The following is a 25,357-nucleotide window of genomic DNA, read 5'->3' as shown; positions in this document are numbered from 1 at the left end:
GGCCTGATTACCGTTACCAATGATGAGACAGTCTATAGGGAGGAGGTCAGATAACTGGGAGTGTGGGGCCAGTACAACAACATCTCCCTCAATGTGATCAAGACAAAGGAGCTGATAGTGGACTACAGGAAAAGGCGTGCCGAACAGGCCCCCATTAACATCAACGGGGCTGTAGTGGAGCGGGTCGAGAGTTTCAAGTTCCTTGGTGTCCACATCACCAACGATCATCATGGTCCAAACACACCAAGACAGTCGTGAAGCGAGCACAACAAAACTGTTTCCCCCTCAGGAGACTGAAAAGATTTGGCATGGGTCCCCAGATCCTCAAAACGCTCTACAGCTGCACCATCGGGAGCATCCTGCCCGGTTGCATCACCGCCTGGTATGGCAACTGCTTGACATCTGACCGTAAGGCACTACAGAGGGTAGTCCGTAGGGTCCACTACATCACTGGGACCAAGCTTCCTGCCATCAAGGACCTATATAATAGACGGTGCCAGAGGAAAGCTCATAAAACTGTTAGACTCAAGACTCCCAAGTCATCGAATGACCACCGGACTATCAAAAGGACATTTATAAAACTTTCCAAACGTTTAAACTGTCGTGTACATACAGTACTGCTACTACAGTCAGAGAGTCAGTCCCTGTGAGAACTTCTGAATGTTGACTATAGATATGGCTGGGTATCAGGTTATTCCTGAAGTATAACTGTTAGGTATTAGGTCTCTACAGTATGTATGGCTCTGCTACTTTGATTGATTGAATGTACAGCACAGTAAATCGTTCTGTATGTTTACTATAGATATGACTGGGTGACAGGTTTTTCCTGAAGAATAACTGTCCTGGCATTAAGACAGAGGAGTCTGTGATTTGTATTGAATGTAACCCACTGTACAGTAAATCGTTCTGTATGTTTACTATAGATATGACTGGGTATCAGGTTTTTCCTGAAAAATAACTGTCCTGGCATGAAGATAGAGTAGTCTGTGATTTGTATTGAATGTAAACCACTGTACAGTAAATTGATCTGGATAAGAGCATCTGCAAAATGGCTGAATAGTAAATTGCATCATGTCATGGAACTGGCCTACTGTCATGAAACCAGTCTACTGTCATGGAACTAGTCTACTGTCATGTAACCAGTCTACTGTCATGAAACCAGGCTACTGTCATGAAACTAGTCTACTGTCATGAAACCAGTCTACTGTCATGAAACCAGTCTACTGTCATGAAACTAGTCTACTGTCATGAAACCAGTCTACTGTCATGAAACTAGTCTACTGTCATGAAACCAGGCCACTGTCATGATACTAGTCTACTGTCATGAAACCAGTCTACTGTCATGAAACCAGTCTACTGTCATGAAACTAGTCTACTGTCATGAAACCAGTCTACTGTCGTGAAACTAGTCTACTGTCATGAAACCAGTCTACTGTCATGAAACCAGTCTACTGTCATGAAACTAGTCTACTGTCATGAAACCAGTCTACTGTCATGAAACTAGTCTACTGTCATGAAACCAGTCTACTGTCATGAAACCAGTCTACTGTCATGAAACTAGTCTACTGTCATGAAACCAGTCTACTGTCATGAAACTAGTCTACTGTCATGAAACCAGGCCACTGTCATGAAACCAGTCTACTGTCATGAAACCAGTCTACTGTCATGAAACCAGTCTACTGTCATGAAACTAGTCTACTGTCATGAAACCAGTCTACTGTCGTGAAACTAGTCTACTGTCGTGAAACCAGTCTACTGTCATGAAACTAGTCTACTGTCATGAAACCAGTCTACTGTCATGAAACCAGTCTACTGTCATGAAACTAGTCTACTGTCATGAAACCAGTCTACTGTCATGAAACCAGTCTACTGTCATGAAACTAGTCTACTGTCATGAAACTAGTCTACTGTCATGAAACCAGTCTACTGTCATGAAACCAGTCTACTGTCATGAAACCAGTCTACTGTCATGAAACCAGTCTACTGTCATGAAACCAGTCTACTGTCATGAAACCAGTCTACTGTCATGAAACCGGCCTACTGTCATGGAACTAGTCTACTGTCATGAAACCAGTCTACTGTCATGAAACCAGTCTACTGTTATGAAACTAGTCTACTGTCATGAAACTAGTGTACTGTCATGAAACTAGTCTACTGTCATGAAACCAGTCTACAGTCATGAAAATGGCCTACTGTCATGGAACTAGTCTACTGTCATGAAACCAGTCTACAGTCATGAAACTGGCCTACTGTCATGAAAATAGGCTACTGTCATGAAACCAGTCTACTGTCATGAAACTAGTCTACTGTCATGAAACCAGTCTACTGTCATGAAACCAGTATACTGTCATGAAACCAGTCTACTGTCATGAAACCAGTCTACTGTCATGAAACCAGTCTACTGTCATGAAACCAGTCTACTGTCATGAAACCAGTCTACTGTCATGAAACCAGTCTACTGTCATGTAACTAGTCTACTGTCATGTAACCAGTCTACTGTCATGAAACTAGTCTACTGTCATGAAACCAGTCTACTGTCATGAAACTAGTCTACTGTCATGAAACTAGTCTACTGTCATGAAACCAGTCTACTTTCATGAAACCAGTCTACTGTCATGAAACCAGTCTACTGTCATGAAACCAGTCTACTGTCATGAAACTAGTCTACTGTCATGAAACCAGTCTACTGTCATGAAACCAGTCGACTGTCATGAAACCAGTCGACTGTCATGAAACCAGTCTACTGTCATGAAACCAGCTTACTGTCATGAAACCAGTCTACTGTCATGAAACCGGCCTACTGTCATGGAACTAGTCTACTGTCATGAAACCAGTCTACTGTCATGAAACCAGTCTACTGTCATGAAACCAGTCTACTGTCATGAAACCAGTCTACTGTCATGAAACCAGTCTACTCTCATGAAACTAGTCTACTGTCATGAAACCAGTCTACTGTCATGTATCCAGTCTACAGTCATGAAACTAGGCTACTGTCATGAAACCAGTCTACTGTCTTGAAACTAGTCTACTGTCATGAAACTAGTCTATTGTCATGAAACTAGTCTACTGTCATGAAACCAGTCTACAGTCATGAAACTGGCCTACTGTCATGGAACTAGTCTACTGTCATGAAACCAGTCTACTGTCATGAAACTAGTCTACTGTCATGGAACTAGTCTACTGTCATGAAACCAGTCTACTGTCATGAAACCAGTCTACTGTCATGAAACTAGTCTACTGTCATGGAACTAGTCTACTGTCATGAAACCAGTCTACTGTCATGAAACCAGTCTACTGTCATGAAACCAGTCTACTGTCATGAAACCAGTCTACTGTCATGAAACCAGTCTACTGTCATGAAACCAGTCTACTGTCATGAAACCAGTCTACTGTCATGAAACCAGCTTACTGTCATGAAACCTGTCTACTGTCATGAAACTGGCCTACTGTCATGGAACTAGTCTACTGTCATGAAACTAGTCTACTGTCATGAAACCAGTCTACTGTCATGAAACCAGTCTACTGTCATGAAACCAGTCTACTGTCATGAAACCAGCTTACTGTCATGAAACCAGTCTACTGTCATGAAACCAGTCTACTGTCATGAAACCAGTCTACTGTCATGAAACCAGGCCACTGTCATGAAACTAGGCTACTGTCATGAAACCAGTCTACTGTCATGAAACCAGTCTACTGTCATGAAACTAGTCTACAGTCATGAAACCAGTCTACTGTCATGAAACCAGTCTACTGTCATGAAACTAGTCTACTGTCATGAAACCAGTATACTCTCATGAAACCAGGCTACTGTCATGAAACTAGTCTACTGTCATGAAACTAGTCTACTGTCATGAAAACAGTCTACTGTCATAAAACTAGTCTACTGTCATGAAACTAGTCTACTGTCATGAAACCAGTCTACTGTCATGAAACCAGTCTACAGTCATGAAACCAGTCTACTGTCATGAAACCAGTCTACTGTCATGAAACCAGTCTACTGTCATGAAACCAGTCTACTGTCATGAAACCAGTCTACTCTCATGAAACTAGTCTACTGTCATGAAACCAGTCTACTGTCATGTATCCAGTCTACAGTCATGAAACTAGGCTACTGTCATGAAACCAGTCTACTGTCTTGAAACTAGTCTACTGTCATGAAACTAGTCTATTGTCATGAAACTAGTCTACTGTCATGAAACCAGTCTACTGTCATGAAACTGGCCTACTGTCATGGAACTAGTCTACTGTCATGAAACCAGTCTACTGTCATGAAACCAGTCTACTGTCATGAAACTAGTCTACTGTCATGGAACTAGTCTACTGTCATGAAACCAGTCTACTGTCATGAAACCAGTCTACTGTCATGAAACCAGTCTACTGTCATGAAACCAGTCTACTGTCATGAAACCAGTCTACTGTCATGAAACCAGTCTACTGTCATGAAACCAGCTTACTGTCATGAAACCTGTCTACTGTCATGAAACTGGCCTACTGTCATGGAACTAGTCTACTGTCATGAAACTAGTCTACTGTCATGAAACCAGTCTACTGTCATGAAACCAGTCTACTGTCATGAAACCAGTCTACTGTCATGAAACCAGCTTACTGTCATGAAACCAGTCTACTGTCATGAAACCAGTCTACTGTCATGAAACCAGTCTACTGTCATGAAACCATGCCACTGTCATGAAACTAGGCTACTGTCATGAAACCAGTCTACTGTCATGAAACTAGTCTACTGTCATGAAACTAGTCTACAGTCATGAAACCAGTCTACTGTCATGAAACCAGTCTACTGTCATGAAACTAGTCTACTGTCATGAAACCAGTATACCCTCATGAAACCAGGCTACTGTCATGAAACTAGTCTACTGTCATGAAACCAGGCTACTGTCATGAAAACAGTCTACTGTCATAAAACTAGTCTACTGTCATGAAACTAGTCTACTGTCATGAAACCAGTCTACTGTCATGAAACCAGTCTACAGTCATGAAACCAGTCTACTGTCATGAAACTAGTCTACTGTCATGAAACCAGGCTACTGTCATAAAACCAGGCTACAGTCATGAAACCAGTCTACAGTCATGAAACCAGTCTACAGTCATGAAACCAGTCTACTGTCATGAAACCAGGCTACTGTCATGAAACCAGTCTACTGTCATGAAACCAGTCTACTGTCATGAAACTAGTCTACTGTCATGAAACCAGTCTACTGTCATGAAACCAGTCTACTGTCATGAAACCAGTCTACTGTCATGAAACCAGTCTACAGTCATGAAACCAGGCTACTGTCATGAAACTAGTCTACTGTCATGAAACCAGTCTACAGTCATGAAAATGGCCTACTGTCATGGAACTAGTCTACTGTCATGAAACCAGTCTACAGTCATGAAACTGGCCTACTGTCATGAAAATAGGCTACTGTCATGAAACCAGTCTACTGTCATGAAACTAGTCTACTGTCATGAAACCAGTCTACTGTCATGAAACCAGTATACTGTCATGAAACCAGTCTACTGTCATGAAACCAGTCTACTGTCATGAAACCAGTCTACTGTCATGAAACCAGTCTACTGTCATGAAACCAGTCTACTGTCATGAAACCAGTCTACTGTCATGCCAGGAACAGTGAAATGGAATATACTGTATATCTCTGTACGACTCCTCTCACTCTACCCCCCCCCCCCCCCCCCCCTCTCCTCTCTCTCTGTCTTCCCATCGCTCTCTCCTGTTATAAAGGGTATGTTACAGGAAGGAGCTGCCATACTTCTCAATTGGTCCCAGACAAAAATAATCTGCCCCCTTCATCAGCACACATCTTTTCTTCCCTCCCTCCCTCCTTCTGCTGCCCTTTCTTTCCTTCTCTGATCTACTTGCATGATGCACTCAACCCCAAAAAGAGAAGGACCGAGAGAAAGAGAAGAGACCCACACTCCTCCAACACGTGGCAGAGTCCTCCACTCCTCCAACACATGGCTGAGTCCTCCACTCCTCCAACACATGGCTGAGTCCTCCACTCCTCCAACACGTGGCAGAGTCCTCCACTCCTCCAACACATGGCTGAGTCCTCCACTCCTCCAACACATGGCTGAGTCCTCCACTCCTCCAACACATGGCTGAGTCCTCCATTCCTCCAACACATGGCTGAGACTCCTCCAACACATGGCTGAGTCCTCCATTCCTCCAACACATGGCAGAGTCCTCCACTCCTCCAACACATGGCAGAGTCCTCCACTCCTCCAACACATGGCAGAGTCCTCCACTCCTCCAACACATGGCTGAGTCCTCCATTCCTCCAACACATGGCTGAGACTCCTCCAACACATGGCTGAGACTCCTCCAACACATGGCAGAGTCCTCCACTCCTCCAACACATGGCAGAGTCCTCCACTCCTCCAACACATGGCAGAGTCCTCCACTCCTCCAACACATGGCAGAGTCCTCCACTCCTCCAACACATGGCAGAGTCCTCCACTCCTCCAACACATGGCAGAGTCCTCCACTCCTCCAACACATGGCAGAGTCCTCCACTCCTCCAACACATGGCAGAGTCCTCCACTCCTCCAACACATGGCTGAGTCCCCCACTCCTCCAACACATGGCTGAGTTCTCCAACACATGGCTGAGTCCTCCATTCCTCCAACACATGGCTGAGGCCTCCACTCCTCCAACACATGGCAGAGTCCTCCACTCCTCCAACACATGGCTGAGTCCTCCACTCCTCCAACACATGGCAGAGTCCTCCACTCCTCCAACACATGGCAGAGTCCTCCACTCCTCCAACACATGGCTGAGTCCTCCACTCCTCCAACACATGGCTGAGTCCTCCACTCCTCCAACACATGGCTGAGTCCTCCACTCCTCCAACACATGGCTGAGTCCTCCATTCCTCCAACACATAGGCTGAGTCCTCCACTCCTCCAACACATGGCTGAGTCCTCCACTCCTCCAACACATGGCTGAGTCCTCCACTCCTCCAACACATGGCTGAGTCCTCCACTCCTCCAACACATGGCAGAGTCCTCCTCTCGTCCAACACATGGCAGAGTTCTCCATTCCTCCAACACATGGCAGAGTCCTCCAACACATGGCTGAGTCCTCCTCTCCTCCAACACATGGCTGAGTCCTCCACTCTTCCAACACATGGCTGAGGCCTCCTCTTCTCCAACACATGGCTGAGTCCTCCACTCCTCCAACACATGGCAGAGTCCTCCTCTCCTCCAACACATGGCAGAGTCCTCCAACACATGGCAGAGTCCTCCACTCCTCCAACACATGGCTGAGTCTTCCACTCCTCCAACACATGGCTGAGTCCTCCACTCCTCCAACACGTGGCTGAGTCCTCTACTCCTCCAACACGTGGCTGAGTCCTCCACTCCTCCAACACGTGGCAGAGTCCTCCACTCCTCCAACACGTGGCAGAGTTCTCCACTCCTCCAAAACATGGCAGAGTCCTCCACTCCTCCAACACATGGCTGAGTCCTCCAACACATGGCTGAGTCCTCCACTCCTCCAACACATGGCAGAGTCCTCCACTCCTCCAACACATGGCAGAGTCCTCCACTCCTCCAACACATGGCAGAGTCCTCCACTCCTCCAACACATGGCTGAGTCCTCCACTCCTCCAACACATGGCTGAGTCCTCCACTCCTCCAACACATGGCAGAGTCCTCCACTCCTCCAACACATGGCAGAGTCCTCCACTCCTCCAACATATGGCTGAGTCCTCCACTCCTCCAACACATGGCTGAGTCCTCCACTCCTCCAACACATGGCAGAGTCCTCCACTCCTCCAACACATGGCTGAGTCCCCCACTCCTCCAACACATGGCTGAGTTCTCCAACACATGGCTGAGTCCTCCATTCCTCCAACACATGGCTGAGGCCTCCACTCCTCCAACACATGGCAGAGTCCTCCACTCCTCCAACACATGGCTGAGTCCTCCACTCCTCCAACACATGGCAGAGTCCTCCACTCCTCCAACACATGGCAGAGTCCTCCACTCCTCCAACACATGGCTGAGTCCTCCACTCCTCCAACACATGGCTGAGTCCTCCACTCCTCCAACACATGGCTGAGTCCTCCACTCCTCCAACACATGGCTGAGTCCTCCACTCCTCCAACACATGGCTGAGTCCTCCATTCCTCCAACACATAGGCTGAGTCCTCCACTCCTCCAACACATGGCTGAGTCCTCCACTCCTCCAACACATGGCTGAGTCCTCCACTCCTCCAACACATGGCAGAGTCCTCCTCTCGTCCAACACATGGCAGAGTTCTCCATTCCTCCAACACATGGCAGAGTCCTCCAACACATGGCTGAGTCCTCCTCTCCTCCAACACATGGCTGAGTCCTCCACTCTTCCAACACATGGCTGAGGCCTCCTCTTCTCCAACACATGGCTGAGTCCTCCACTCCTCCAACACATGGCAGAGTCCTCCTCTCCTCCAACACATGGCAGAGTCCTCCAACACATGGCAGAGTCCTCCACTCCTCCAACACATGGCTGAGTCTTCCACTCCTCCAACACATGGCTGAGTCCTCCACTCCTCCAACACGTGGCTGAGTCCTCTACTCCTCCAACACGTGGCTGAGTCCTCCACTCCTCCAACACGTGGCAGAGTCCTCCACTCCTCCAACACGTGGCAGAGTTCTCCACTCCTCCAAAACATGGCAGAGTCCTCCACTCCTCCAACACATGGCTGAGTCCTCCAACACATGGCTGAGTCCTCCACTCCTCCAACACATGGCAGAGTCCTCCACTCCTCCAACACATGGCAGAGTCCTCCACTCCTCCAACACATGGCAGAGTCCTCCACTCCTCCAACACATGGCAGAGTCCTCCACTCCTCCAACACATGGCTGAGTCCTCCACTCCTCCAACACATGGCAGAGTCCTCCACTCCTCCAACACATGGCAGAGTCCTCCACTCCTCCAACATATGGCTGAGTCCTCCACTCCTCCAACACATGGCTGAGTCCTCCACTCCTCCAACACATGGCTGAGTCCTCCACTCCTCCAACACATGGCTGAGTCCTCCATTCCTCCAACACATGGCAGAGTCCTCCACTCCTCCAACACATGGCTGAGTCCTCCACTCCTCCAACACATGGCTGAGTCCTCCTCTCCTCCAACACATGGCTGAGTCCTCCACTCCTCCAACACATGGCAGAGTCCTCCACTCCTCCAACACATGGCAGAGTCCTCCACTCCTCCAACACATGGCAGAGTCCTCCTCTCCTCCAACACATGGCAGAGTCCTCCAACACATGGCAGAGTCCTCCAACACATGGCAGAGTCCTCCACTCCTCCAACACATGGCTGAGTCTTCCACTCCTCCAACACATGGCTGAGTCCTCCACTCCTCCAACACATGGCTGAGTCCTCTACTCCTCCAACACGTGGCTGAGTCCTCCACTCCTCCAACACGTGGCAGAGTCCTCCACTCCTCCAACACGTGGCAGAGTTCTCCACTCCTCCAAAACATGGCAGAGTCCTCCACTCCTCCAACACATGGCTGAGTCCTCCAACACATGGCTGAGTCCTACACTCCTCCAACACATGGCAGAGTCCTCCACTCCTCCAACACATGGCAGAGTCCTCCATTCCTCCAACATATGGCTGAGACTCCTCCAACACATGGCTGAGTCCTCCACTCCTCCAACACATGGCTGAGTCCTCCACTCCTCCAACACATGGCTGAGTCCTCCACTCCTCCAACACATGGCTGAGTCCTCCACTCCTCCAACACATGGCTGAGTCCTCCACTCCTCCAACACATGGCTGAGTCCTCCACTCCTCCAACACATGGCAGAGTCCTCCACTCCTCCAACACATGGCTGAGTCCTCCACTCCTCCAACACATGGCTGAGTCCTCCACTCCTCCAACACATGGCTGAGTCCTCCACTCCTCCAACACATGGCAGAGTCCTCCACTCCTCCAACACATGGCTGAGTCCTCCACTCCTCCAACACATGGCTGAGTCCTCCACTCCTCCAACACATGGCAGAGTCCTCCACTCCTCCAACATATGGCTGAGTCCTCCACTCCTCCAACACATGGCTGAGTCCTCCACTCCTCCAACACATGGCAGAGTCGTCCACTCCTCCAACACATGGCTGAGTCCTCCACTCCTCCAACACATGGCAGAGTCGTCCACTCCTCCAACACATGGCAGAATCCTCCACTCCTCAAACACATGGCTGAGACACTCTCTAAGTTTCCCTCCCACCCCTCTCCTCTTCCAAAATGAAATTTCATACTTTCATGCAAGAAAATTCATGGCAAGAATCTATTGGAGGGAGGAAGAGAAGGAGGGAGGCCAGGCTAGCTCACCAGAGAGAAGAAGGGGGAACAGACTAGCTCACGAGAGGGAAACTCTGCCCCTGTTCGGCAGATTGATGACAAGATCATTTTTCACAGACAGGAAATCAGACCTCTAGCCAGCCACCTCAACAGGGAATCAAACCTCCCAGCCAGCCACCTCCACAAGAAATCAGACCTCCAGCCAGCCACCTCAACAAGAAATCACACCTCCAGCCTGCCAACTCAACAAGAAATCAAACCTCCAGCCAGCCACCTCAGCAGGAAATCAAACCTCCAGCCTGCCACCTCAACAAGAAATCAGGCTCCAGCCAGCCACCTCAACAAGAAATCAAACCTCCAGCCAGCCACCTCAACAAGAAATCAGACCTCCTGCCAGCCACCTCAACAAGACATCAGACCTCCAGCCAGCAACCTCAACAAGCAATCAAACCTCCAGCCAGCCACCTCAACAAGAAATCAAACTTCCAGCCAGCCACCTCAAAAAGAAATCAGACCTCCAACCAGCCACCTCAACAAGAAATCAGACCTCCAGCCAGCCACCACAATTGGATGTTCCAGCCTGGCAACACAGAGAATATCCCAGCCAAAGTCCACTAAGGTTCCAGCCTGGCAACACAGAGAGTCTCCCAGCAAACGTCCACTAAGGTTCCAGCCTGGCAACACAGAGAATATCCCAGCCAACGTCCACTAAGGTTCCAGCCTGGCAACACAGAGAATCTCCCAGCCAACGTCCACTAAGGTTCCAGCCTGGCAACACAGAGAGTCTCCCAGCAAACGTCCACTAAGGTTCCAGCCTGGCAACACAGAGAATCTCCCAGCCAACGTCCACTAAGGTTCCAGCCTGGCAACACAGAGAGTCTCCCAGCAAACGTCCACTAAGGTTCCAGCCTGGCAACACAGAGAATATCCCAGCCAAAGTCCACTAAGGTTCCAGCCTGGCAACACAGAGAGTCTCCCAGCAAACGTCCACTAAGGTTCCAGCCTGGCAACACAGAGAATATCCCAGCCAACGTCCACTAAGGTTCCAGCCTGGCAACACAGAGAGTCTCCCAGCAAACGTCCACTAAGGTTCCAGCCTGGCAACACAGAGAATCTCCCAGCCAACGTCCACTAAGGTTCCAGCCTGGCAACACAGAGAATATCCCAGCCAACGTCCAATAAGGTTCCAGCCTTGCAACAAAGAGAATCTCCCAGCCAACGTCCAATAAGATTCCAGCCTGGCAACACAGAGAATCTCCCAGCCAACGTCCAATAAGGTTCCAGCCTGGCAACACAGAGAATATCCCAGCCAACATCCAATAAGATTCCAGCCTTGCAACAGAGAGAATCTCCCTGCCAACGTGCAATAAGGTTCCAACCTGGCAACACAAAGAATCTCCCAGCCAACGTCCAATAAGGTTCCAGCCTGGCAACACAGAGAATCTCCCAGCCAACGTCCACTAAGGTTCCAGCCTTGCAACACAGTGTAACGGCAGTCCTCCTCCTCTTCAACCGAAAAGGAGGAGTAGTGATTCGACCAAGGCGCAGCGGGTTGTGAATACATAATTTATTTAAAGACAAGACGAAAAACACGAACTTTACTATAAATTAACAAAACAACAAAACGGAATAGACAGACCTGGACATGGAACTTACATAAAACACGAAGAACGCACGAACAGGGAAAATAGACTACACAAAAGGACGATGTACAAAAACAAACCGAAACAGTCCCGTATGGTGCGACAAACACTGACACAGGAGACAACCACCCACAACGAACACTGTGAAACAACCTACCTAAATATGACTCTCAATTAGAGGAACGCCAAACACCTGCCTCTAATTAAGAGCCATACCAGGCAACCCTAAACCAACATAGAAACAGAAAACATAGAATGCCCACCCAAACTCACGTCCTGACCAACTAACACATACAACAAACTAACAGAAATAGGTCAGGAACGTGACACACAGAGCATCTCCCAGCCAACGTCCAATAAGGTTCCAGCCTGGCAACACAGAGAATCTCCCAGCCAAAAATCTGTCGATGTGCCCTTGAGCACAACATTTCATTGCAACTACTGTAAGTATGTGACAATACATAATTTAAAAATGTATATATTTTGCAGGACTTCCAACAGTACATTTAGATTACATTTACGTCATTTAGCAGACGCTCTTATCCAGAGCGACTTACAAATTGGAAAGTTCATACATATTCATCCTGGTCCCCCCGTGGGAATTGAACCCACAACCCTGGCGTTGCAAGCGCCATGCTCTACCAACTGAGCCACACGGGACAGTACATATATGGTTTAGAGTCATGTAGGCCATTGTATCCTTCTGCTAGACTCCTGTATCCTGATGTCTCCCATCTACCCCCCTCAGCATTATCTACCAGTCCTTTATTGATATCTCCTGTTGTTTTTTAAAACATGTCAACGGCCAAACATGCTAAAATGGTCCATGTTGTCTTGCTGATATTCAAAAGACATTGTTGGAGTCTTGGCTGACCTGAGAAAGTAACTTAGAGTGTCTGTTCAGAGGTGGACACGGAATGAAACCCCTGTCACTGCTTCCTGATTAGAGTGTCTGTTCAGCGGAGGACACGGAATGAAACCCATGTCACTGCTTCCTGATTAGAGTGTCTGTTCAGAGGAGGACACGGAATGAAACCCCTGTCACTGCTTCCTGATTAGAGTGTCTGTTCAGAGGAGGACACGGAATGAAACCCCTGTCACTGCTTCCTGATTAGAGTGTCTGTTCAGCGGAGGACACGGAATGAAACCCATGTCACTGCTTCCTGATTAGAGTGTCTGTTCAGAGGAGGACACGGAATGAAACCCCTGTCACTGCTTCCTGATTAGAGTGTCTGTTCAGAGGAGGACATGGAATGAAACCCCTGTCACTGCTTCCTGATTAGAGTGTCTGTTCAGAGGAGGACACGGAATGAAACCCCTGTCACTGCTTCCTGATTAGAGTGTCTGTTCAGAGGAGGACACGGAATGAAACCCCTGTCACTGCTTCCTGATTAGAGTGTCTGTTCAGAGGAGGACACGGAATGAAACCCCTGTCACTGCTTCCTGATTAGAGTGTCTGTTCAGAGGAGGACATGGAATGAAACCACTGTCACTGCTTCCTGATTAGAGTGTCTGTTCAGAGGAGGACATGGAATGAAACCCCTGTCACTGCTTCCTGATTAGAGTGTCTGTTCAGCGGAGGACACGGAATGAAACCCATGTCACTGCTTCCTGATTAGAGTGTCTGTTCAGAGGAGGACATGGAATGAAACCACTGTCACGGCTTCCTGATCTGTCACGTTCCTGACCTGTTTTCCGTTGTTTTTGAACTTTGTTTAGATGGTCAGGACGTGGGCTGGGTGGGTAGTCTGTGTTATATATTTAGATGTTGGGTTAAATGTGTTGCCTGATATGGTTCTCAATTAGGGGCAGGTGTTTGACGTTTCCTCTGATTGAGAACCATATTAAGGTAGGCTGTTCTCACTGTTTGTTTGTGGGTGATTGTTCCTGTGTCTGTGTCTACCACACGGGACTGTTTCGTTTGTTCGTTCGTTTGACTAGTCTTTCCTGTTCGTGCATTCTTCGTGTCTATGTAAGTTCTCAAGTTCAGGTCTGTCTACGTCGTTTTGTTGTTTTGTTTCTATTCAAGTGTTCTTCGTATGTTCGTCTTTGCTTTAATAAATATTCATTATGTCTACATACCTCGCTGCGTGTTGGTCCGATCCATGCTCCTCCTCGTCCGAGGAGGAGGAATATGACGAACGTTCCATGATCCTTGTTTTCAGTTGACTGGCGAGGAGTTTTGTCCCCAGCTGGCTGAAGCGTCCCGTCCAACAGACATGGGTTCAGGTCGTATGTGTTTTCTTTCAAAGGCTTTTGCTGCACTTGATCGAGCTTGCCTGGCTGCAGTACAACCAATTGGATAGTCTTAACAGTTCAAACCTCGCCCGTCTGGCACTGCATGCAGTCTCAATCCAACGCTTAAAACGATTTGAAAGGAAACCAATTCTATTTGAACCTAGGACTGCTGTCCAAAGCTGGTCTTCTTATGAGGGGTGTATCCTGTACTCTGTCTTGTTCCCAAATGGGAACACTGTTCCCTACATAGAGCCTCACAGCCCCCATTCAAAAGTAGCACACTATAGAGAAATAGGATGTAATTTTGTACATTTGAATCCCAGCCCTCCCTCCTGGAAGATCCCAAATCCAAACCGTAGGAAGGATCTATGGAGTGAAGGGTAACGATTATAATGATACAATAGTTCCCGCTTCAAATCAGATCCATAATACCTGCTTCAAATCAGATCCATAATACCTGCTTCAAATCGAAATCCATAATACCTGCTTCAAATCAGATCCATAGTACCTGCTTCAAATCGAAATCCATAATACCCGCTTCAAATCGAAATCCATAGTACCTGCTTCAAATCAGATCCATAGTACCTGCTTCAAATCAGATTCATAATACCTGCTTCAAATCAGATTCATAGTACCTGCTTCAAATCGAAATCCATAATACCTGCTTCAAATCAGATTCATAGTTCCTGCTTCAAATCAGATCCATAGTACCTGCTTCAAATCAGATCCATAGTACCCGCTTCAAATCAGATCCATAGTACCTGCTTCAAATCAGATTCATAGTACCTGCTTCAAATCAGATTCATAGTACCTGCTTCAAATCAGATTCATAGTACCTGCTTCAAATCAGATCCATAGTACCTGCTTCAAATCAGATCCATAATACCTGCTTCAAATCAGATCCATAATACCTGCTTCAAATCAGATCCATAGTACCTGCTTCAAATCAGATCCATAGTACCTGCTTCAAATCAGATCCATAATACCTGCTTCAAATCAGATCCATAGTACCTGCTTCAAATCAGATCCATAGTACCTGCTTCAAATCAGATTCATAGTACCTGCTTCAAATCAGATTCATAGTACCTGCTTCAAATCAGATCCATAGTACCTGCTTCAAATACAGTTTTTTTTACTTTCTGGTTATTTAAATTAATTTTCACACAAAACATTTCTGAGGACCACTTTACAGCAACATATAATCTTTCTAGCATTCTTTGGGCATGAGCTTATGCCTTCCTGTGATTTGCTTTCTATTCTCTCTCTGCTACATATCCTGTGGTATCTCATGTCTGTCTCCTCTGCTACATATCCTGTGGTATCTCACATCCGTCTGCTCCGCTACATATCCTGTGGTATCTCACGTCCGTCTCCTCCGCTACATATCCTGTGGTATCTCACGTCCGTCTCCTCCGCTACATATCCTGTGGTATCTCACGTCCGTCTCCTCTGCTACATATCCTGTGGTATCTCACGTCCGTCTCCTCCGCTACATATCCTGTGGTATCTCACGTCCGTCTCCTCTGCTACATATCCTGTGGTATCTCACATCCGTCTCCTCCGCCACATATCCTGTGGTATCTCACGTCTGTCTCCTCTGCTACATATCCTGTGGTATCTCACCTCCGTCTCCTCCGCTACATATCCTGTGGTATCTCACGTCCGTCTCCTTCGCTACATATCCTGTGGTATCTCACGTCCGTCTCCTCCGCTACATATCCTGTGGTATCTGACGTCCGTCTCCTCCGCTACATATCCTGTGGTATCTCACATCCGTCTCCTCCGGTACATATCCTGTGGTATCTGACGTCCGTCTCCTCCGCTACATATCCTGTGGTATCTCACGTCCGTCTCCTCGGCTACATATCCTGTGGTATCTCACGTCCGTCTCCTCGGCTACATATCCTGTGGTATCTCACGTCCGTCTCCTCCGCTACATATCCTGTGGGATCTCACCTCCGTCTCCTCCGCTACATATCCTGTGGTATCTCAAGTCCGTCTCCTTCGCTACATATCCTGTGGTATCTCACGTCCGTCTCCTCTGCTACATATCCTGTGGTATCTCACGTCTGTCTCCTCTGCTACATATCCTGTGGTATCTCACGTCCGTCTCCTCCGCTACATATCCTGTGGTATCTCACGTCGGTCTCCTCTGCTACATATCCTGTGGTATCTCACGCCCGTCTCCTCTGCTACATATCCTGTGGTATCTCACGTCCGTCTCCTCTGCTACATACCCCGTGGTATCTCACGTCCGTCTCCTCCGCTACAAGCAGCTGATTTGTAGCTTTGACTCTCCAATTAGCGTCTGTTAGCTTTGCTGGCACGCACACGCACACGCACGTACGCTGTCCACAGACTAATTCACAACCACCAACACCTCACATTAACCTCGTGGGGATGGGGGATTATAGTTTACATTGTGTGCAAGGAACGCAGGCAGTAATCAGAATCACTGAGGACAAGTTAATTAGCAGGTTAATTAACCGGACACAGACCCCTGCATCTATCACTCTTTATCTCTCCCTCTCTCTCAACTCAATTACAATTCAATTCAAAGGGCTTTATTGGCATGGGAAACTTATGTTTACATAAAAAATGAACAGTGCTTATTATTAAACTCACAAAAGTTACAAAGGAATAAATAAACATTTGAAATGTAATATTATGTCTATATACAGTGTTGTAACTATATGCAAATAAGGGTTGTATTTACAATGGTATTTGTTCTTCACTGTTTGCACTTTTCTTGTGGCAATAGGTCACAGATCTTGCTGCTGTGATGGCACACTGTAATTTTTCACCCAATAGATATGTGTTTTATAAAAATTGGATTTGGTTTCAAATTCTTTGTGGGTCTGTGTAATCTGAAGGAAATATGTGTCTCAAATATTGTCGTACATTTGGCAGGAGGTTAGGAATTGCAGCTCAGTTTCCACCTCATTTTAAGGGCAGTGTACACATAGCCTGTCTTCTCCTGAAAGCCAGGTCTGCCAGGTCTCTCTCTCTCTCTTTCTCTCTCGCTCTCTCTGATTCTCTCTCTCCCTCTCTCTGATTCTCTTTCTCTCTCTCTGATTCTCTCTCTCTCTGATTCTCTCTCTCTCTCTGATTCTCTCTCTCTGATTCTCTCTCTCTCTCTGATTCTCTCTCTGATTCTCTCTCTCTCTGATTCTCTCTCTGATTCTCTCTCTCTCTGATTCTCTCTCTCTCTCTGATTCTCTCTCTCTCTCTGATTCTCTCTCTCTCTGATTCTCTCTCTGATTGTCTCCCTCTCTCTGATTCTCTTTCTCTCTCTGATTCTCTCTCTGATTCTCTCTCTCTCTCTGATTCTCTCTCTCTCTCTCTCTCTCTCTGATTCTCTCTCTGATTCTCTCTCTCTGATTCTCCCTCTCTGATTCTCTCTTCCTCTGATTCTCTCTCTCTCTGATTCTCCCCCTCTCTGATTCTCTCTCTCTCTGATTCTCTCTCTCTCTGATTCTCTCCCTCTCTGATTCTCTCTCTCTCTCTGATTCTCTCTCTCTGATTCTCTCTCTGATTCTCTCTCTCTCTGATACTCTCCCTCTCTCTGATTCTCTCTCTCTCCCTCTCTCTGATTCTCTCTCTCTGATTCTCTCTCTCTCTCTCTCTCTCTCTCTGATTCTCTCTGTCTCTCTGATTCTCTCTCTGATTCTCTCTCTCTCTGATACTCTCCCTCTCTCTGATTCTCTCTCTCTCCCTCTCTCTGATTCTCTCTCTCTGATTCTCTCTCTCTCTCTCTCTCTCTCTCTCTCTCTGATTCTCTCTCTCTCTGATTCTCTCTCTCTCTCTGATTCTCTCTCTGATTCTCTCCCTCTCTGATTCTCTCTCTCTCTCTGATTCACTCTCTCTCTGATTCACTCTCTGATACTCTCCCTCTCTCTGATTCTCTCTCTCTGATTCTCTCTCTTTCTCTCTCTCTGATTCTCTCCCTGATTCTCTCCCTCTCCCTGATTCTCTCTCTGATACTCTCCCTCTCTCTGATTCTCTCTCTCTCTCTGATTCTCTCTCTCTCTCTCTGATTCTCTCCCTGATTCTCTCCCTCTCCCTGATTCTCTCTCTGATACTCTCCCTCTCTCTGATTCTCTCTCTCTCTCTCTGATTCTCTCCCTGATTCTCTCCCTCTCCCTGATTCTCTCCCTCTCTCTGATTCTCTCCCTCTCCCTGATTCTCTCCCTCTCCATGATTCTCTCTCTCTCTGATTCTCTCTCTCTCTGATTCTCTCCCTCTCTCTGATTCTCTCCCTCTCCCTGATTCTCTCCCTCTCCATGATTCTCTCTCTCTCTGATTCTCTCCCTCTCTCTCTGATTCTCTCTCTCTCTGAAACAGACCGTGGCTATCCTGTGCCTTTCACTAAACATGCTTTAAAATCTAATCTCATGATGCTGTAGCTCCAATGGTGAGTGAATGTTAGTTAGTTATACCACCCTGGGGCTGTGACTACTGTAAATGTGTCCTGTTATATTGATGTGGATCTCAATGAGACTAAACTATATCATAACCCTGGTTGTGGTGGGAGGTGAGTGGTCTTTAAGGATGGGATTTGTAGTTTACGGCATGTGGAGGATCCACGAAGGCCAAGTTAATCAGCAGGTTAACCAGAGCATAGACCCCTTGCATCTAGCACTCTCTCTGTCTATTTCAATACGGCACAACGGAAAGTTCCCGCTCTTCTTCTCTTCTCTTCTCTTTGTGTTGGCTACCCCACTTGGAGGTTCGTGCTCTCTGCTTGGCTACTAGTGAAGTTGTCGGCCGCAGAGGAGCATTGCGATTCTACAAGTAGAAACGGCAGGTTCGGCGGTCACGCAGCAGGAACCACTTTTTGTTCTAGCAAGATTCGCTCTGCATTCGCTCTGCAGGTAGTATAACTTTTATAACTTTTATAACTTTTCATTACATCTCATTATAGTACAACGATTTAATTTGTCCAACCTTAGCAATTTCTTCTTAACTAGCTACATAGCCGTCTGTGTATCAAAGATAACTGCGTAATTATCGTATTTCGTCGTCTCGTTGTCCACTGCTATCTGCCCAGCAGCTAGCAAACGTCCACCGTCTACCGAATAGTAGTATAACTTTTCATTACATTTCATTATAGTACAACGGTCTGATTTTCATTTTCATTACAGTACAACGGTTTGATTTGTTTGATCTTAGCTAGCTACATAGCCGTCTTTTATCAAACATAATTGCGTCGTTATTGAGGTTCGCTAGCGAGCTATTTTCGTTCGAAATTAACGCAACGTAGCCAACACTGCTAGCTAGCCAGCTTGCCACCGAAGAGCATTGTAGAAACGATTACAATACAACGGAACGACTTGTTTTGTGTAGTGTTAGCTAGCTACATAGTTTTCTTTGCTAGCTTTGTATCTAAGATAATTGTGTAACTTTGAGTAATTATCGGTTAGCTAGCCAGCTAGTTTCGCCTGCCGCGCTGCCGTCCTCCTACCTAGCCAACACTGCTAGCTAACACTGCTAGCTAGCCAACTTCTACCGAATAGCAGCACTGTAGAAACTTACATTACAACGGAACGACTTGATTAGCGTAGTGTTAGCTAGTTGTCTTTGCTGTCCTTGTATCCATGATAATTGTGTAGTTTAGAGAAACTTAGAGAAACTGTCGAGGTCACCTAGCCAGCTTCACTTTCAACAACGCAGCTACTGCTAGCCAGGCTACTTCACCAGCCAGCAGTACTATATCATTTTAGTCAATAAGATTTTTAATTTTATTGATTTTTTGCTACGTAAGCTTAACTTTCTGAACATTCGAGACGTGTAGCCCACTTGTCATTCTAATCTCCTTTGCTTTAGCGTAGCCTCTTCTGTAGCCTGTCAAATATGTGTCTGTCTATCCCTGTTCTCTCCTCTCTGCACAGACCATACAAACGTCTCACACCGCGTGGCCGCGCCCACCCTAACCTGGTGGTCCCAGCCCGCACGACCCACGTGGAGTTCCAGGTCTCCGGTAGCCTCTGGAACTGCCGATCCGCGGCCAACAAGGCAGAGCTCATCTCAGCCTATGCGTCCCTCCAGTCCCTCGACTTCTTGGCACTGACGGAAACATGGCTCACCACAGATAACACTGCTACTCCTACTGCTCTCTCTTCGTCTGCCCACGTGTTCTCGCACACCCCGAGAGCTTCTGGTCAGCGGGGTGGTGGCACCGGGATCCTCATCTCTCCCAAGTGGTCATTCTCTCTTTCTCCCCTTACCCATCTGTCTATCGCCTCCTTTGAATTCCATGCTGTCACAGTTACCAGCCCTTTCAAGCTTAACATCCTTATCATTTATCGCCCTCCAGGTTCCCTTGGAGAGTTCATCAATGAGCTTGATGCCTTGATAAGCTCCTTTCCTGAGGACGGCTCACCTCTCACAGTTCTGGGTGACTTTAACCTCCCCATGTCTACCTTTGACTCATTCCTCTCCGCCTCCTTCTTTCCACTCCTCTCCTCTTTTGACCTCACCCTCTCACCTTCCCCCCCTACTCACAAGGCAGGCAATACGCTTGACCTCATCTTTACTAGATGCTGTTCTTCCACTAACCTCATTGCAACTCCCCTCCAAGTCTCCGACCACTACCTTGTATCCTTTTCCCTCTCGCTCTCATCCAACACTTCCCACACTGCCCCTACTCGGATGGTATCGCGCCGTCCCAACCTTCGCTCTCTCTCCCCCGCTACTCTCTCCTCTTCCATCCTATCATCTCTTCCCTCTGCCCAAACCTTCTCCAACCTATCTCCTGATTCTGCCTCCTCAACCCTCCTCTCCTCCCTTTCTGCATCCTTTGACTCTCTATGTCCCCTATCCTCCAGGCCGGCTCGGTCCTCCCCTCCCGCTCCGTGGCTCGACGACTCATTGCGAGCTCACAGAACAGGGCTCCGGGCAGCCGAGCGGAAATGGAGGAAAACTCGCCTCCCTGCGGACCTGGCATCCTTTCACTCCCTCCTCTCTACATTTTCCTCTTCTGTCTCTGCTGCTAAAGCCACTTTCTACCACTCTAAATTCCAAGCATCTGCCTCTAACCCTAGGAAGCTCTTTGCCACCTTCTCCTCCCTCCTGAATCCTCCTCCCCCTCCCCCCCCCTCCTCCCTCTCTGCAGACGACTTCGTCAACCATTTTGAAAAGAAGGTCGACGACATCCGATCCTCGTTTGCTAAGTCAAACGACACCGCTGGTTCTGCTCACACTGCCCTACCCTGTGCTTTGACCTCTTTCTCTCCTCTCTCTCCAGATGAAATCTCGCGTCTTGTGACGGCCGGCCGCCCAACAACCTGCCCGCTTGACCCTATCCCCTCCTCTCTTCTCCAGACCATTTCCGGAGACCTTCTCCCTTACCTCACCTCGCTCATCAACTCATCCCTGACCGCTGGCTACGTCCCTTCCGTCTTCAAGAGAGCGAGAGTTGCACCCCTTCTGAAAAAACCTACACTCGATCCCTCCGATGTCAACAACTACAGACCAGTATCCCTTCTTTCTTTTCTCTCCAAAACTCTTGAACGTGCCGTCCTTGGCCAGCTCTCCTGCTATCTCTCTCAGAATGACCTTCTTGATCCAAATCAGTCAGGTTTCAAGACTAGTCACTCAACTGAGACTGCTCTTCTCTGTATCACGGAGGCGCTCCGCACTGCTAAAGCTAACTCTCTTTCCTCTGCTCTCATCCTTCTAGACCTATCGGCTGCCTTCGATACTGTGAACCATCAGATCCTCCTCTCCACCCTCTCCGAGTTGGGCATCTCCGGCGCGGCCCACGCTTGGATTGCGTCCTACCTGACAGGTCGCTCCTACCAGGTGGCGTGGCGAGAATCTGTCTCCTCACCACGCGCTCTCACCACTGGTGTCCCCCAGGGCTCTGTTCTAGGCCCTCTCCTATTCTCGCTATACACCAAGTCACTTGGCTCTGTCATAACCTCACATGGTCTCTCCTATCATTGCTATGCAGACGACACACAACTAATCTTCTCCTTTCCCCCTTCTGATGACCAGGTGGCGAATCGCATCTCTGCATGTCTGGCAGACATATCAGTGTGGATGACGGATCACCACCTCAAGCTGAACCTCGGCAAGACGGAGCTGCTCTTCCTCCCGGGGAAGGACTGCCCGTTCCATGATCTCGCCATCACGGTTGACAACTCCATTGTGTCCTCCTCCCAGAGCGCTAAGAACCTTGGCGTGATCCTGGACAACACCCTGTCGTTCTCAACTAACATCAAGGCGGTGGCCCGTTCCTGTAGGTTCATGCTCTACAACATCCGCAGAGTACGACCCTGCCTCACACAGGAAGCGGCGCAGGTCCTAATCCAGGCACTTGTCATCTCCCGTCTGGATTACTGCAACTCGCTGTTGGCTGGGCTCCCTGCCTGTGCCATCAAACCCCTACAACTCATCCAGAACGCCGCAGCCCGTCTGGTGTTCAACCTTCCCAAGTTCTCTCACGTCACCCCGCTCCTCCGCTCTCTCCACTGGCTTCCAGTTGAAGCTCGCATCCGCTACAAGACCATGGTGCTTGCCTACGGAGCTGTGAGGGGAACGGCACCTCAGTACCTTCAGGCTCTGATCAGGCCCTACACCCAAACAAGGGCACTGCGTTCATCCACCTCTGGCCTGCTCGCCTCCCTACCACTGAGGAAGTACAGTTCCCGCTCAGCCCAGTCAAAACTGTTCGCTGCTCTGGCACCCCAATGGTGGAACAAACTCCCTCACGACGCCAGGACAGCGGAGTCAATCACCACCTTCCGGAGACACCTGAAACCCCACCTCTTCAAGGAATACCTAGGATAGGATAAAGCAATCCTTCTGCCCCCCCCCCCCCCCTTAAAAGATTTAGATGCACTATTGTAAAGTGGCTGTTCCACTGGATGTCATTAGGTGAATGCACCAATTTGTAAGTCGCTCTGGATAAGAGCGTCTGCTAAATGACTTAAATGTAATGTAAATGTAAGAGAAAGAACGTCCTCCTACTGTGATCAGTACCTACAAGGAGTCTATCAGCAGTCAGATTCTCTGTGTTTCATGCTTTAGTAAAATAAACATGAGGTCTGCTTCCCCCCCCCCCCCCCCATCCTCTGTGGCTTTCACCACTTGTAATGTCTGTTGTTATTTTTGGTCAGGTCTCTCTCTCTCGAAAGAGATGACCAGTTTCCAAGAGAATAAACCTGGTAGAAAAATAAGTTGTGTTGTGGGGTTTGGATGAAGGCCTGGGGGAAGGCTGAGAGAAGGAAACCAGACGGAGACCCACAGACCTCTCTAACAAACAACTAATGTATGTTTAGTCTGGTAGCATGGCTGTCTGCTGGGAGTGTGTAGTATCACAGTAGTATTACACTGGTAATAGAGTCATGTAATAAATACCACACGCAGGGGAGGGTGAAAGCACACCACAGACCCAGTACCACCACAGACCCTTAACCTCAAGGACAGACCCAGTACCACCACAGACCCAGTACCACCACAGACCCTTAACCTCAAGGACAGACCCAGTCCCACCACAGACCCAGTACCACGACAGACCCTCAACCTCAAGGACAGACCCAGTTCCACGACAGACCCTCAACCTCAAGGACAGACCCAGTACCACCACAGACCCAGAATTACAATATACCCAGAATCCCCACAGACCCTAAACCTCCACCACAGATTCAGCACCACCACAGACCCTGAACCTTCAGGACAGATCCAGTACCACCACAGACCCTCAACCTCCAGGACAGACCCAGCACCACCACAGACCCTTAACCTCCACCACAGACCCAGTACCACCACAGACCCAGTACCATCAGAGATCCTCAACCTCCAGGACAGACCCAGTACCACCACAGACCCTCAACCTCCAGGACAGACCCAGTACCATCAGAGACCCTCAACCCCCAGGACAGACCCAGTACCACCACAGACCCTCAACCTCCAGGACAGATGGTGTAATGTATTCCTGCTCTATGTAGACTATGTCCTATACCTATGTGTATGTACATGACATAGTTACTGACTTTTCTACAGACTTGATATTTCAGTCTTGTCAACATCTAGGCTCATTGAGACAGCTAGAGAAGACCTGGCCTGCATCATATCTGACTGTGGTGTGTTAGCGGTCGCAGGGTCTCAGGCACTTCGTTCTGTATCACTGACCTGTGAACCAGGGCCCGTATCCACAAAAACATCTCAGAAAATCTCCTAGGAATCCTGCTAAAAAACGTTTTTAAGAAGTTTTAAATCCCACCTCAGAGTCGGATTTAGGATGACGTTAAAAAGACACTGCTCAGACAAACTCTGAGCCAGGAGTAAAATCAACTGGTAAAAGTTTACCTCAGCTGGTAATCGCGACAGTTAACGCAAAGGAAAGATGATGATGACGCTCATTTACATCATTGCAAATGATGGGGAACAACCAGCTGTGAACTCTATAGCTGCAGATAACCACAGTGACTATAGCCTACATTTAATGTTGCAAAGGAAAAAATGTTTGACATAATTGTTTGACAGACACGATCACATTGCCCACTCTTAATTCTTGCCTACTATGTTGGCACGCATAACCTTTTTTGAACCAATTCTGACATTTTGAATAATGTGATAAGCATATTGCAGAGAATCATACAGTATGTGTAATGGTTTTCTTCCTGGGATGAAGAAGAGGACCAAAATGCAGCGCGGCTAGTGTTCAACATAATTTAATAAAGAAAATGTGAACACTACAAACAACAAAACAATAAATGTGAAAACCGAAAACAGTCCTATCTGGTGCAGAACACAAAGACAGAAGACAACCACCCACAATCCCCAACACAAAACAAGCCACCTATATATGATTCTCAATCAGGGACAACGATTGACAGCTGCCTCTGATTGAGAACCATATTAGGCTGAACACAGAAACAGACAAACTAGACACACAACATAGAATGCCCACCCAGCTCACGTCCTGATCAACACTAAAACAAGCACAACACACAATAACTATGGTCAGGACGTGACACTAACGGCGAATAAACTATAAACTATCAAAACAAAGAAAGTCGCACACTCCATGTATAAACTCCCAGCAATTAGAGCTAGGCCCATTTTTTCTCCACTTCCTGTCTGACTCACGTGCCCTAAGTAAACTGCCTGTAGTTTAGGCCCTGAAGCCAGATATGCATATAAGTGGTAACATTGGAA

At 47.8% G+C, this 25,357-nt stretch overlaps 1 protein-coding gene across 1 annotated transcript in view; it reads left to right on the top strand.

Annotated features, from left to right (window-relative positions):
* The window catches only part of LOC129827218 (basic proline-rich protein-like), a 58,936-nt gene extending 47,914 nt beyond the window's left edge, over positions 1 to 11,022 (top strand). Inside the window, exon 7 of the mRNA XM_055887956.1 lies at positions 10,402 to 11,022. Coding sequence (XP_055743931.1) covers positions 10,402 to 11,022 — 621 coding nt within the window. The remainder of the gene's footprint in view (positions 1 to 10,401) is intronic.
* Positions 11,023 to 25,357: the final 14,335 nt, after the last annotated feature.

This window comes from Salvelinus fontinalis, chromosome 29, assembly GCF_029448725.1.
Source record: "Salvelinus fontinalis isolate EN_2023a chromosome 29, ASM2944872v1, whole genome shotgun sequence".
Taxonomy (NCBI): domain Eukaryota; kingdom Metazoa; phylum Chordata; class Actinopteri; order Salmoniformes; family Salmonidae; genus Salvelinus; species Salvelinus fontinalis.
This window is presented reverse-complemented; position numbering and strand designations above follow the sequence as displayed.